The sequence below is a fragment of the Salvelinus fontinalis genome, chromosome 12, assembly GCF_029448725.1.
Source record: "Salvelinus fontinalis isolate EN_2023a chromosome 12, ASM2944872v1, whole genome shotgun sequence".
Lineage (NCBI taxonomy): Eukaryota > Metazoa > Chordata > Actinopteri > Salmoniformes > Salmonidae > Salvelinus > Salvelinus fontinalis.
Window position 1 is genome coordinate 43,521,823 of NC_074676.1, and position 14,918 is coordinate 43,536,740.

At 40.6% G+C, this 14,918-nt stretch overlaps 1 protein-coding gene across 4 annotated transcripts in view; it reads right to left on the reverse strand.

Annotated features, from left to right (window-relative positions):
* Positions 1–14,918, reverse strand: part of LOC129867459 (PEX5-related protein-like) — a 176,096-nt gene that overhangs the window by 46,787 nt on the left and 114,391 nt on the right. For 3 of the 4 annotated variants that reach the window (XR_008761611.1, XR_008761613.1, XM_055940888.1), the window contains 4 exons: positions 13,538–13,661; positions 12,652–12,745; positions 8,769–8,798; positions 6,943–7,038 (listed from right to left, as the gene is read on the reverse strand). Coding sequence is in view for 1 of the 4 variants with exons in the window: in XM_055940888.1 (XP_055796863.1) it covers positions 6,943–7,038; positions 8,769–8,798; positions 12,652–12,745; positions 13,538–13,661 (344 nt within the window). In the remaining 3 variants the exon portion in view is untranslated. The remainder of the gene's footprint in view (positions 1–6,942; positions 7,039–8,768; positions 8,799–12,651; positions 12,746–13,537; positions 13,662–14,918) is intronic. The other variant, XR_008761612.1, reaches the window with a different exon arrangement.

Below are 14,918 nucleotides of genomic sequence, written 5' to 3' on the forward strand. Positions count from 1 at the left end.
ATTTGTTAATAAGTATGAATGCATGCATATGCTCGGCAATTTAGGCGGAGTGATCTGTGATTACAGGGCCCGATATCGACAGTCCAAGCCAGAATTGCTGACCGAGCCAAAAGTGTCTCAGGCCCCCAATTGACGCTCCGGGATACAGTTACCAATCGATCCAACATTTGTCCGGGTGCATCTCCAAATATCATCACTTCTCGGAATTACCTGCCCTGAGACAAGCACTTGTATGCTAATCCATGTGATTTGAGAGCCTGGGACTGATGGCTCAGAGTCTCCAACAAGACATCATTAACTCCGACATCCCTCACATTGGGAAGTGATCCCTAAGTGGGACAAGCGCTCCTTTTTGGGGAGCTTCCCAACACTTTCTCACTGTATTCCTATCTTTACTCCATTATTCATTGACCTTCCCAGATACGTCCGTGTGTAACATCGTACTGTAGCTTTCAGTACAGCACATGTAACGCAATAGGCCCCAGGTCGCATACATCAGTCAAAACAGGACATGTCCGTTGAACAGGAGCACTACTTACACCTTCTCTAAGAGAATAGTGGAGATACAAGTGCCTTTATAAAGTATTCATACCCCTTGACTTATTCCACATTATGTTGTGTTACAGCCTGAATTCACCCATCTACACACAATACCCCATAATGACAAAGTGAAAACATGTTTTTAGACATTTTAGCAAATTTATTGAAAATGAAATAGAGACATATCTAATTTACATAAGTATTCACACCCCTTTGCTAAGTATTCACATCAATTTGCACTCCAAATTGAGCTCAGGTGCATCCACTTGCATGTGATCATCCTTGAGATGCCACTAGAACTTGATTGGAGTCTACCTGTGGCCAATTCACTTGTTTGGACATGATTTAGAAAGAAACACACGTCTATATAAGGTTCCACAGTTGACAGTGCATGTCAGAGCAGAAACTATACCATGAAGTCCAAGAAACTGTCCGTAAATCTCTGAGATTGTGTTGAGGCATATATCTGGGTATAAAAAAAATGTCTAGTGTGTTGAAAGTTTCCAAGAGCACAGTAGTCTCCATCATTGGGAAATTGAAAAAATATGGAACTACCCAGATTCTGCCTCAGGGAGGTGAACAAGAACCCAATGACCACCCTGCAGAACTACAGAATTCCATAACTGAGATGGGAGAACCTGCCAGAAGGACAACAGTCTCTATAGAACTTGTCTAGTTAAATAAAGGTTAAATAAAAATACAAAATTAAACTTCACCAATCTGGGCTTTATGGGAGAGTGGCCAAATGGAAGCCACTCCTGAGAAAAAGGGACAGTCATCACATGTCTAACACCATCCCTGTTCAGAAGCATGGTGATGGCAGCATCATGCTATGTGGATGCTTTTCAGCGGAAGGGACTGGGAGACTGGTAAGGATAGAGCGAACAATGATTGGAGCCAAATACAGGAAAATCCATGATGAGAACCTGCTTCAGAGTGCAAACGACCGTAGACTGGGGCGAAGATTTACATTCCAACAGGACAATGACCCCAAGCATACAGCCTAAGCAACGCTGGAATGGCTTCAGAACAAGAATGTGAAAGACTGACCCAGCCAAAGCCCAGACTTGAATCCCATTGAAAGTCTGTGGAAAGACTTGAACATTGCTGATCACTACCGCTCCCCATCTAACTTAACGGAGCTCGAGAAATTCTGAAAAGTAGAATGGGAGAAAATCCCCAAATCCATATGTGTGAAGCTGATACAGACATAGCCAAGATGACCGTCAAAGGTGCTTCTACACTGAACAAAAATATAAACGCAACATGTAAAGCGTTGGTCCCATGTTTCATGAGCTGAAATAAAAAATCACAGAAATGTTCCATATGTACAAAAAGCTTACTTTTCTCAATTGTTTTACACAAATGTGTTTACATCCCTGTTAGTGAGCATTTCTCCTTTGCCAAGATAATCCATACACCTAACAGGTGTGGCATATCAATAAGCTGATTAAACAGCATGATCATTACACAGGTGCACTTTGTGCTGGGGACAATAAAAGGCCACTTCAAAATTTGCACACAACACAATGCCACAGATGTCACAAGTTTTGAGGGAGTGTGCAATTGGCATGCTGACTGCAGGAATATCCACCAGAGCTGTTGCCAGAAAATGTCATGTTAATTTCTCTACCATAAGCTGCCTCCAATGTCGTTTTAGAGAATTTGGCAGTACGTCCAACCGGCCTCACAACCGCAGACCATGTGTAAACACGCCAGAACAGGACCTCCACATTCAGCTTCTTCACCTGAGGGATCGACTGAGTGGGGGTGATTTTTTTAAATTTCGATATTAAATTATTCCATTGCTGAGGCACTAATTCCAATCACAGAATGCAATCGCCTTCTATTATTGCTCTGTGTCAATGGAATTTGAATTGCATCATTCCCTCATTACTATTTTCCCATAACAATATCTGGATCTCTCTCTTGAATTGAAGCTGTTTGTAATGGTGTCTCTTCATACCATTGTAGAGCATATCTGTTTTCACCAGACGGCCTTCAAAGGTGAAAACTCATCAGTGGACCAAATCAGCATGAGTTTTGAACCAAAAGGTATTATTCAAAGCCTGATACATACTCAGAGACATTTCCACGTTTCATATAATTGCAGCCTATCTGGTCACTGATGGGACCACTACTAGCTTTGTTCTCCTAATTCTCACTGGATGGGAGCACCACAGCTGAAGAGCTCCTATAATCACATAGTCCTATGATGAATCTACCTAGCTATATCTAATTACGGTGACTGTGTCTCCCCTGCTGTTTTACCTGATATGTCTGGCTCCACAATGGCTGACCCATTTACTTTCCTATTGTTAGATGGTGGAAACTCCCATGACCTCGAGCTGGTGCATTTAGTATGGACTATAATGCTGATAGCGAGTGTCATTGGGAGCGAGGTAGCACACAGTCACAACGGAGATAATTTTGCACAGAGATAATCAATCAAAAATAACTCAACCTAAAAGCAGCTTCAAGTAGACAGTGTTATTATACCAACGATTATCAAAGACGGTAAGTATAATGGGCTTGAACAGCGAAGTCGGAAAGTGATATTAGAAACTGTCTCATGGACGTATTTGTCGCTAACGATGGAGTTCAACTTAGTTCTCAGGCTTATTGCAGTATGTGATATCACTGTAGCTTATTGGTTTAAACCTCAATGACTCGAACCAATCAGCATCAACATGTATCTGTAGGACAGAAGGGCTGCATCTCAATAGTTTCAAGTGGCTTTTTCTCCCTGTCTCCTCTGCACTGGCCTGTGGACAGAAGCAATATGGTAGATGGATGGCTACTTAAAGTTGTCTAACTTGCCCAGTTCTATCACAGCAGCTCTAAATGAAGGGGAGACAAACTATTGAGATTAACCTGGGGGTTAAGAAGCTCTACTCTGTGAGTGTGAACGGAGAGGTTTGAAACCCAACATCCTTCACACCATAGGACTGTGTTAGCCCACTGTGCTAAAGTCTAAGCATTAGCTCTGGGAAGTCTTCGGGTCTCAGGCAAAGTAACTCAGGCAAATCACATGAAGCAGTACCTTCAATGTGTGCTTCTGCTATATTACGATTACACCTTGTTGTCTCTATCTTCAGGAACAATTCAAGAGTGAAATGCTTGAATGGCCCAGGTGCAGTTGACTGACCGTATACAGGCAAGGTGTCCGAAATCCCTCACCGCTTACCTCAACATAGGGCTGTTACGGTGACCGTATTACCGCCAGTCACCAGTCATGACCGCAGTCAAATTTCATGTGACTGTTGAGTTACAGTAACTAAACTTCTCCAAAACTGCGCTTTGATGCAACTGATGGTCATTAGTAGCCTACCAAACGTGTTAACAACCAGTCGCTAACTGCCTGGTACTCAGTGGTCTATTGTCCTTCTAATCACTCTGACATCAATGCTAATGCGTTCGAAAATCTAATCAAACACTTGTTGTGCAACATTTCTATTGGCTTTGCAATTGCGTGAGAAAACAGAGTGATGGCCTCTACTAAAAAGAAGAGGATCCCATCAGCTTTTTATAGGCTAGGCCTACTATATTTATTTCTCAACTTTCCTAATATTAAGCACCTTGCTTTGCTTTGAAACTGGAGTAGCCTACCTGGCTAACCGTCCTCAATTCGCTATTCAAGTGCATACGAGTTATGTATTTTTTTCCCCGCCCGCTCTGGAAGGTGCATGATAATGGCCCATTCAAAATGAAAACTAATTTCACACATATATTATTTAGTATACTATAAAAACAAGCTAAGATTAAGAATAGCCTGGGTGAAAATATGATCAATTGTGAATTATGCCCAGAGTGTGCAGTTTGAGGCAAGAAACAACGTATGCATTTGTTTGCAACTTTTTCAAATAATAGTCGCATGCATCATGTTAATTTGTGTATTTTTTATTTAACCTTTATTTAACTAGGCAAGTCAGTTAAGAACAAATTCTTATTTACAATGACGACCTACACTGGCCAAACCCGGACGACGCTGGGCCAATTGTGCGCCGCCCTGTGGGACTCCCAATCACGGCCGGGTGTCATACAGCCTGGATGTGGCCTAGTCCATAGGCCTATGTGTTTTGGTTTGCATCACAACTAAAGTGGCCAAATACTGTAACTCTAAGCATAGCCTATAGGCCTGGGACTCATGGAACAGGGTTGGAAAGCCAATAGTCTACATGTGTTTTTACAAGCCCAGTCATTGCGCAATCGCTTGTGAAAACAGAGTGATGGCCTCTATTAAAAAGAGGAGGGTTCCTGTCCAGTTATTGTGCAATCGCGTGTGAAAACAGAGGTTTGACTGGCCACCATTTAGAAGAGGTTCACAGATTTCTTATGCTGCTATTTTTATTGTTCAATTCTTAACCCAATGAGCCCCACGTGACGCCTTTTAAACAACGGAATGTATTTATTTCTTCTGCATCCACCATTAGTCTGTGTGATTAACGGGAGGCTGAGCTAAAGCGGTGTTTGTGAGACAAGGGCGGATACCGCTGGAGCCCGGGGCCGGGTCTGTTTACAAAAACGGCTGTAGAGTCCGAATGGTTTGAGCCACAATCTATTAAAACCTATCTATGAAAAGCTGAGACTCTCATGAACAAATGTAACATGTATCGCTCTATGATGCTCACAAACTAGACAAGAGTCGCTAGAAGGTAAGGGGTTCTTCTACACAGAAGATCACAGGAAATCCATGGACATAGTGTCTATAATACTGTAATAAGCTCACATAGTTGCTGTCACAAACTCCACACAGTTGTCACTGAATAGTTGGATATTAATTTCCCACTGGTCAAACCATTTATGTACTTACAGCATTTATATACATTTTTCTTTGTTTTTGCTTTGGCGGACCTTATTTGTTGTATTGACATTTGTCAATAAAACTCATGAATACAACTGTTTATGTCAAATACTGTTGTGTTCTACTTGTAGCCCTGGTTGTCCTGAAAAGAACATGGTAAAACACTTCATTATGAGGCTAAAAATAAGGACTGGTCAGGCAGATACATGGTAAAACACTTCATTATGAGGCTAAAAATAAAGACTGGTCAGGCAGATAAATAAAAAGCCCCTATTTTTCTGGGCTCTCGGGACTGAGAGGGTTCAACTTAAGCACATTAATCTGCTTTACAACTGGCGTAGCTTACCTGGCATATTCAAAACGTAACCGCGGGAAGCCCTTCCTCCATTCGCTATTCGAGTGCAGGCTACAGATTTTTTTGTTTGTTTTCGTGGGCCATTCTAAATCAAAAATCATTCCACACATATATTAGGCTATATGTAAAGAACATATTACATTTAGAATTGTCTGTTGGGTGAGAATATTATAAAGTGCTTGTGAAATTGTGAATGAGAGACTGATGTAAGTGTGTGAAGCCTGCGTAGGAAACAGCAGATCAAATACAGGCCTGTCATGCAACATGTTTCAAATCATCATTAGAGTCACATCATGCAGCCTTACAATTTATTAGTAATCAAAACATATAGCCTAAGGTTTTTTAACTAACGTTGCATAAATAACTCTAATTAAGCATAGGAGGACCTGTTTCAAGTTATCACTATGTAAACAGCTTAACACAGAATAGCGGAATGTGTGCCATCCCTTGGAAATCATTTTGTAAAAATATTCAATTTTTTTGATTCAGCTATGTTCAGTAGTATTCTTCTTATTTAAAATAATATAAAATAATGCAACAGGAATTATAAGCTAATCTTTTTTTTTTTTTTTTACCTTTATTTAAAATTAACTAGTGTATCCCACAGCCATATGGCATAGCCAGATCAGGGCCTAACATAAGGACGACTCAGAATATGCTATTCTGTTCTTCTGAAATAGACTACGTCATAATGTTTCTTTAGACCTGCTTAAAATAAATAATGGATTTATTGTGACAGTGTAGGCCAGGGATAGGTAACCATGGTCCTGGAGTGCCTCATGCACTTCATGTTTTTTTTATTACATTTAGTTGAATTTAGTCAATAACTGAGCTGATCAATTAGCTCAGTTGATCAGGTGTGGTTTGTAGTTGGAACAAAATCCTGCAGTACCTGTGGCACTCCAGGAACAGTGTTGCCCTGTATATTAAATTGATTTATTAGACTTTTTAAAATGTAGATGTTCCAAAAGTCCGCATCGGTGGCTTGTAGGCTATGCTTGGAAGCCCAGAGATGCTATACGTATTTATGTTAATTAACAGTCAATTACCTTTGCATGGCAGTTACCGGCTGATAAAATTTTGATGACCGCCACAGCCCTAGCTCGACCGCTGCCTTGGTGTGCTCAAACTCAATCCCCCTTCTCTTACCTCCACAGCTACATTGGTTCGCTCAAACTCAATCCCCCTTCTCTTACCTCCACAGTTGCCTTGGTTCGCTCAAACTCAATCCCCCTTCTCTTACCTCCACAGCTGCCTTGGCTCGCTCAAACTCTTCCTCCAGGGACTGGTTTCTGGACAGGAGGGCACCGCCACCAAACCGCTCTTTACTCAAACGGCCCTGTCACACACACACACACACACACACACACACACACACACACACACACACACACACACACACACACACACACACACACACACACACACACACACACACACACACACACAAACACACACACACACACACACACACACACACACAGCCAGGCGAAAGGAGAGGAAACAGACAGACAGAGAGGGGTGCAGGGTCAGCCATCTCTGCCTTCCCCAGGGAGGGGTAAATATCTCTGCCTTGGCAAGCCTTTGACATGCTCATAACCCTGAAATGTGCTGATGGTAGCATTGTTATAGCATCTGACAATGCCTCGTGCTGCTTTTGAAAAGAAGTGGACCAGTTTGCATTTCTACATGTGTTGTACTTTGTGTATATGTATATATGTTTTGTGACTGAGCATTATATCTAGCAAAACTGGTACCAAATATTAATTGTGCTGAAATAGTGTAATGTGTTAGGATGTAGTGCATTACTAGAGTAACTGGTGATGTCTGTAGCCTAAGGCTAGGGAATCAATTATGGAGACCAAGGAATTAAAATGAAGTACATGTTCCGTACAGGGAGACATTTTGTAGCTCTCAGGTAGATCGCAAGTCAGTGGTCTCCCACTGCCACAGCTGCCTTGTTGTCACGTTCTGATGACTAATCTGTTCTGTAAAACCTGGTGTCAGCTCAGCCATTACCTGTAACATTCCATGTTCCATTTCCATAGCTGGCCATTAGAAGGACACGATTTATGCGAGGTCTAATTGAAGTTGGCTTATCTCGATATTAACGGCTTCCAGAGAATTAGCTTCCGCCCGCTTAATGTTGCCTACTACGTCATGCAATTTAAAATGGTAAAAAGGAAAAAAAACTTTAAAAACATTCAGTGTCTAAAGTTTATTTCTCAGCTTTCCAGACAGTTCTACATGCTGTTGTGTGCAAAATGTCAAGGCCCAGTGGTACAGGAAAGCTGTAGGGAGGTGTGAAGGAGTTTAGTCGGTTTTAGTATTTTTTCATATATAGCCAAGTTATCATTACTCATTGTATTCATTCATTGCATTACTTTCTTTCTATTTTTCTCCCTGTGTTATTCGGAACAGGCCCGTAAGTAAGCATTTCACTGTTAGTTTACGAAACACCTGTTGTTTACGAAGCATGTGACAAATAAATGTTTTATTTATTTTGATTTGACATCATTCCTCTGTCAACATATTGCGTGCGTGACCACCTGCCAAGTAAAGGAAACCAAAGCCGCTGTTTACAGTATCGCTGTCGGTGACTTACAATGGTTCCCCTGGGGTGAAACAAATGTAGCGTTTGTTTGCGTATAACTCCCCATCTTCGGTGGTCATCTTTAATCCAAAATCTATTATTTAGAGGTTGCTTAGCCGGTCTCTGTGAGATACACTGTGGGCTTGAATGGGCTCAGAGTAAGGCTACTGAATTACTCATGATCTATTCATCTAATAATGGTCGGATAGTAACAGGAGTCTCAGGTTAACCTGTATAGAGACCACGGCCACTGAGGAGGGGAGCGCGCGACATTTGGACCTCAGAACACCACAAAGGAACAATTTAAAAAGCCAACATGGACCCCTCTCGGTTGAATTACTTTTGTCATCCAAAACGTTACCCTTGTTGCGGAAACGTCAACACATATTTCTTCTGTTTTGGATTCTGTGGTGATGTTGTCTGTTCAGTGCAAATGTCTTTTGATATTATAGGAAAGGATGCATAGAGGGGCTTACATGTCTTCCACTAATATACTGTCTGTTGAGCTGTAATGGAAGAATATGAGGTGTTAGCACAAGATGGCGGGTTAAAACACGGTCACATCACAGGGATCCAGTACAGTGACTGGAATTATGGTTTGCATGCGTCTCAATTAGGGTTGCAAAGTTACTGGTAACTTTGGAAATGTACCAGTAAACTACAGATTTTTTTTTTACTTTTAAGGATTTTAAGTAATTTTCATAACATGCAAAATATACAAAAATAATAAAATAGAATGTTTTAAATATGAAAAATAGAATGACAAAGGTGTGAAACATTATCCTTGATATAACCCATCAACTTAGTGAATACTATTATATTTTGTACACGTTTTTATTTATTTTATTATGTTAAAGTCGCTCTGGATAAGAGCGTCTGCTAAATGACTTAAATGTAAATGTAAATGTTAAATATCATATGTTTGTTGTAAATGTCATGGTGCTGAACTGGTGGCAGTTGTGAAAAATTCAATAGTTGGAAGAGTTGCAGAGTTAATTGCAAATTATGTCATTGTTGATTCAAAGATTGTTTAATTAATTAGGCTATTTTCTCTTGAGCCATATGGTCTATCCACTAGAAACTCAAGAAAAATACACAGATATACGCTACCGTTCAAAAGTTTGGGTTCACTTAGAAATGTCCTTGTTTTTGAAAGAAAAGCACATTTTTGTCCATTAAAATAACATCAAATTGATCAGAAATACAGTGTAGACATTGTTAATGTTGTAAATGACTATTGTAGCTGGAAACAGCTGATTTTTTATGGAATATCTACTCTATCACTCCTGTGTTTCAATGGCACGTTGTGTTAGGTAATCCAAGTTATCATTTTAAAAGGCTAATTGATCATTAGAAACCCCTTTTGCAATTATGTTAGCACAGCTCAAAACTGTTGTCCTGATTAAAGAAGCAATAAAACTGGCCTTCTTCAGACTAATTGAGTATCTGGAGAATCAGCATTTGTGGGTTCGATTACAGGCTCAAAATGGCCAGAAACAAAGCACTTTCTTCTGAAACTCGTCAGTCTATTCTTGTTCTGAGAAATTAAGGCTATTCCATGCCAGAAATTGCCAAGAAACTGAAGATCTGGTACAACGCTGTGTACTATTCCCTTCACAGAACAGAGCAAACTGGCTCTAACCAGAATAGAAAGAGGGGTGGGAGGCCCCGGTGCACAACTGAGGACAAGTACATTAGAGTGTCTAGTTTGAGAAATAGACACCTCACAAGTCCTCAACTGGCAGCTTCATTAAATAGCACCCGCAAAACACCAGTCTTAACGTCAACAGTGAAGAGGCCTTTCCGGGATGCTGGCCTAGACAGAATTACAAAGAAAAAGCCATATCTCAGACTGGCCAATAAAAATTAAAGATTAACATGGGCAAAATGGGGCCTCCCGGGCGGAGTCTCTGGGTTCGCGCCCAGGCTCTGTCGCAGCCGGCCGCGACCGGGAGGTCCGTGGGGCGACGCACAATTGGGCTAGCATCGTCCGGGTTAGGGAGGGTTTGGCCGGTAGGGATATCCTTGTCTCATCGCGCTCCAGCGACTCCTGTGGCGGGCCGGGCGCAGTGCGCGCTAACCAAGGGGGCCAGGTGCACGGTTTTCCTCCGACACATTGGTGCGTGTCGGAGGAAACACAGACACTGGACAGAGGAAGATTGGAAAAAAAGTGTTATGGACAGGCGAATCTAAGTTTCAGGTGTTCAGATCACAAAGAAGAACATTCGTGAGATGCAGAAAAAATGAAAAGATACTGGAGGAGTGCTTGACGCCATCTGTCAAGCATGGTGATGGTGATGTGATGCTTTGGTGGTGGTAAAGTGGGTGATTTGTACAGGGTAAAAGCAATCTTGAAGAAGGAAGGCTTTCACTCCATTTTGCAACGCCATGCCATACCCTGTGGACAGCACTTAATTGGAGCCAATTTCCTCCTACAACAGGACAATAACCCAAAGCACAGCTACAAACTATGCAGCTTGACCGTATGGTACGTAAGAAGTGCCCATCAAGCCAATCCAACTTGTGGGAGGTGCTTCATGAAGCATGGGGTGAAATCTCTTCAGATTACCTCAACAAATTGACAACTAGAATGCCAAAGGTCTGCAAGGCTGTAATGCTGCAAATGCTGCAAATGGAGGATTCTTTGTCGAGAGCAAAGTTTGAAGGACACAATTATTATTTCAATTAAAAATCATTATTTATAACCTTATCAACATCTTGACTATATTTCCTATTCATTTTGCAACTCATTTCATATGTGTTTTCATGGAAAACAAGGACATTTCTAAGTGACCCCAAACTTTTGAACGGTAGTAAAAAAATATTTAGAACAAAATAGAAAGGTACATTTCCTGAAGAAAATGTGGTGTGCTTGCTAGCTTGTTTTAAAGTATTTATGGTTGTGAAATATAGTAGTGGTAATGACTGCAGTAGTAATGGTGGTGACTGGTTATAGTTGAAAAAGTAGGTAAATGGAAAGATTGATTGGTTGGTTGATCGGTTGATTGGATAGGATAAGACAGGATAGTATGAAACATGTAAAGGTTGGTTTGCTGTCTCTAGTTACTGTTGGTGAGTTATTTAATGCAAATTTGTGCACATTTATATAGTTATAGTTTTGAAGAATTTGACGTTAGGATAGCCTGACCATGAGAAAGTTGGTTTTGTGTCTCTAGCTTGGACATTTTATGCAGATTTTAAATGGTTATAGTAAAAAAAAAAGCATAACTGCCATAAAAAAAATCCGGAATGCAAGGAATCTAATCTGAACGCAAGCAATTTGAACATCTCAACTTTGGTTTGGTGTTGATAGTTTATACAGTTTAAGAGGAGAAACGTGCCAAAATGTTAGTAATTTACTATATTATGAATTGCAATTCGTACAATATGTTAAGAATTTGCAATACATATGATGTTACGAATTCCAATTAAGCTAATGTTAGCTAGGTGGCTAACGTTAGCTAGGCTAGGGGTTAGTGTTAGGGTTAAGATAAGGTTAAATGGTTAGGGGAAGGGTTAGCTAACATGCTAAGTAGTTGCAAAGTAGTTTAAAAAAGTAGTAAATAGTTGCAAAGTGGCTAACATGCTAAAGTTGTCCGTGGTGAGATTCAAACCCGAAACCTTTGGGTTGCTACATGTTCATGTTATAAAGTAAACTTCTGTCTTATGTAACGATACCAAACATAGCATATCACACTAATATGAGTGTATCGTATTTACTTTTACTATGTTAGAACTAGTGTATGAGACCAGGCTGAAATTTTCCCCATGTAAATCAATGGCCCTTTTATTGTCATTGACATGCATTTGGAGCTCATTTAATTATTGTTGTAGTACAAAAAGTATAAATACTGTCAAAAATATTTTCTCAAGCAATCTAAGCTGGAGCGGTCTGCACATTTGAAAGTTGTTTTCATGTTAGTAGCCTGAATCGTTTAATAGCTAGAGCAGGCGGAATAATAATAATAATAACAATAATAATAATAATTAGTATGTAAGAAATATAGAGTTGCGTTTTGCCTTCAGCAAGCACATTAATGGATTTTTTTATATTCATTCATTTAAAAAAAAAAGTTATTCAAGTATAAATTACAAACTTGACTTAATAATTTCCAAAATGACCCAAATTGCAGGTAAATTGCAGGTCGTTTTACAACCCTAGTACCAATCAACTTCCATCAAACAAAGTCCTCTCAACATGTCAAGTAGAAGCCTACCACACTTTTAATCAAAACAATACACTTTTTAGGTAAAAAGCTTTCAACTTCAAAGGACTGTTGATTTCAAGTGCAGACGGAAGAGACAATAATGGTCTCACTCAGCAATGACAACTCAGGACTCAATAGCCGAGGCACTTACTTGAAATGCTAGAGCTGGCTCGGCCTCTGCTATGGCATTTACTTCCAAAGCGCTCTTGGAGGGTGGCTCTGATTGGGTTTTGCAGTCTATGGACCTAAAGAGAAAGGACAGAAAGGACAGTTGAATCAATAATACATGCATTAATTACTCCCCAAACACGATTAAGTCAGAGCACTTTACTTTCTTCAGCTTTCTTGATGATGCCTCAACAGCGTGCAGACCTTCCGAAAAGCTCTTTATTTCCAATGTACTGTATGCTCAGGGTTATGTCTTTATAGCGAACGACTGCTCTTACGCAATGGGCTGCACTACACTAGATTAATTGAATGAGTGTTTTTTTGGTTACCTTTTTCTGTGATAATGACAATTTTCAATACCACCTGCAGTAGATACAGTAAAGCAGACATCTAGTGAATTAGGGAGGGGATGTCCTTTAGATGACCTTTTCAGCATGCACAAAAGAGGCGGGGGTGCCTGAGAAGACTACCGTCATTAGAATAGCTATGATTGTGGCCCCGCTTAGGTAAAAATATTCTTGCATACTTTGAACTAGTTCACAATTCAAGTGAATTAAAGTGAAGAGCGATATTGAAGTGTAGTGAGTAGAGCAGAGTTTCCCAACTCCGGTCCTCCAGTACCCACAACAGCACACATTTTTGTTGTAGCCCCCGGACAAAAACACCTGATTCAACTTGTCAAGGGCTTGATGATTAGTTGACAAGTAGAATCAGCTGTTCATGTCCGGGGCCATAACAAAAATATTTACTTTTGGGGTTACTGGAGGACCGGAGTTGGGAACCACTGGTGTAGAGTATAGTGCAAAGACACAGCAACTTACCAGATGTGTAACTGACATAGATGTAACAGGTGCATGAAGGATACTTACCACAGAAGTTCGCTGGAGGAGTTTTTCGATGAACCCCGTCTCTCCAATTTCCACTTTCTGCTGCTGTTTCTTTCAGTGAGGACGTTGAGCTCCTCCCATTTCTCCAAAGGACAGGCAATGTTGACTGAGAAGAGCAATCACAGAGAAATCAGTTAACAGCAGGGTACCAGCTAAATAAAGATAAATAAAATAAAATTGCCAACTGGACAGATCCATGACAGGGACATGCATTTTTCTTGTAAATGACACACAGGGTTATTATCAAACTCTATGTCATTAATTAATCAAACTAAGCATAGTCTGACTTGCTACGCATTATTAGAACTCAGTTGAAGAGTAAAAGGCTTTAACCTCCTCAACTTGCTGATGGGAAACTTATCGGCTGTTACCTCTTAATCTATTTTAAGATGATCTGTTCATTACAGGCCTTACTTACTGCCTGATCCTCCTTTGGATGATCTTGAACATGAACAAGGTCAACTCCTTTGGACTTCATAAGGGAAACGTTTCAATGTGGCAAGGTCGTTTAAGCGTTTAGGAGACTGGGGACGTGAGGCTAATACCATTCCTGGTTTAATGTTATGAAAATGGCAATGAGTTATGCTCTAGATGTTAGGTAGTCATGACGACATGATACAAAGTAAATTCTGCATAACTGTTGGCTGTAAGAGATCATCCTTTAAACATGCACCTAAGTGTTCATCTACACAGCTGTTTGTTTAGTCATACTTGAAAGTGACAATGGCCACTAAACATGACGAGGGACATAGTTGTGGTCCAACAGCCAGTTTAGATCATTATAGTCGGGCAAAACAAAAAATTATCCTGCAAGCGCCATCGAGAGTTTATAGTCAATCCCTCATACATGAGGAATCACTATAAATTGACATGAGGAATCACTATAAATTGACATGAGGAATCACTATAAATTGACAATAGTTTCAGTGGTAAACCATCTGGGTAGAAAAGAGCAGACGCTCTGAGCTATCCAATCAGGAACAAGACTACTGCTACTGGTAAACCATCTGGGTAGAAAAGAGCAGACGCTCTGAGCTATCCAATCAGGACCAAGACTACTGCTACTGGTAAACCATCTTGGTAGAAAAGAGCAGATGCTCTGAGCTATCCAATCAGGACCAAGACTACTGCTACTGGTAAACCATCTAGGTAGAAAAGAGCAGACGCTCTGAGCTATCCAATCAGGACCAAGACTACTGCTACTAGTAAAACTCTCTCCGCAGCCGCTGTGAGTAAGACCTTTAAACAGGTCAACATTCACAAGGCCGCAGGGCCAGACGAATTACCAGGACGTGTACTCTGAGCATGCGCTGACCAACTGGCAAGTGTCTTCACTGACATTTTCAACCTCTCCCAGTCTGTA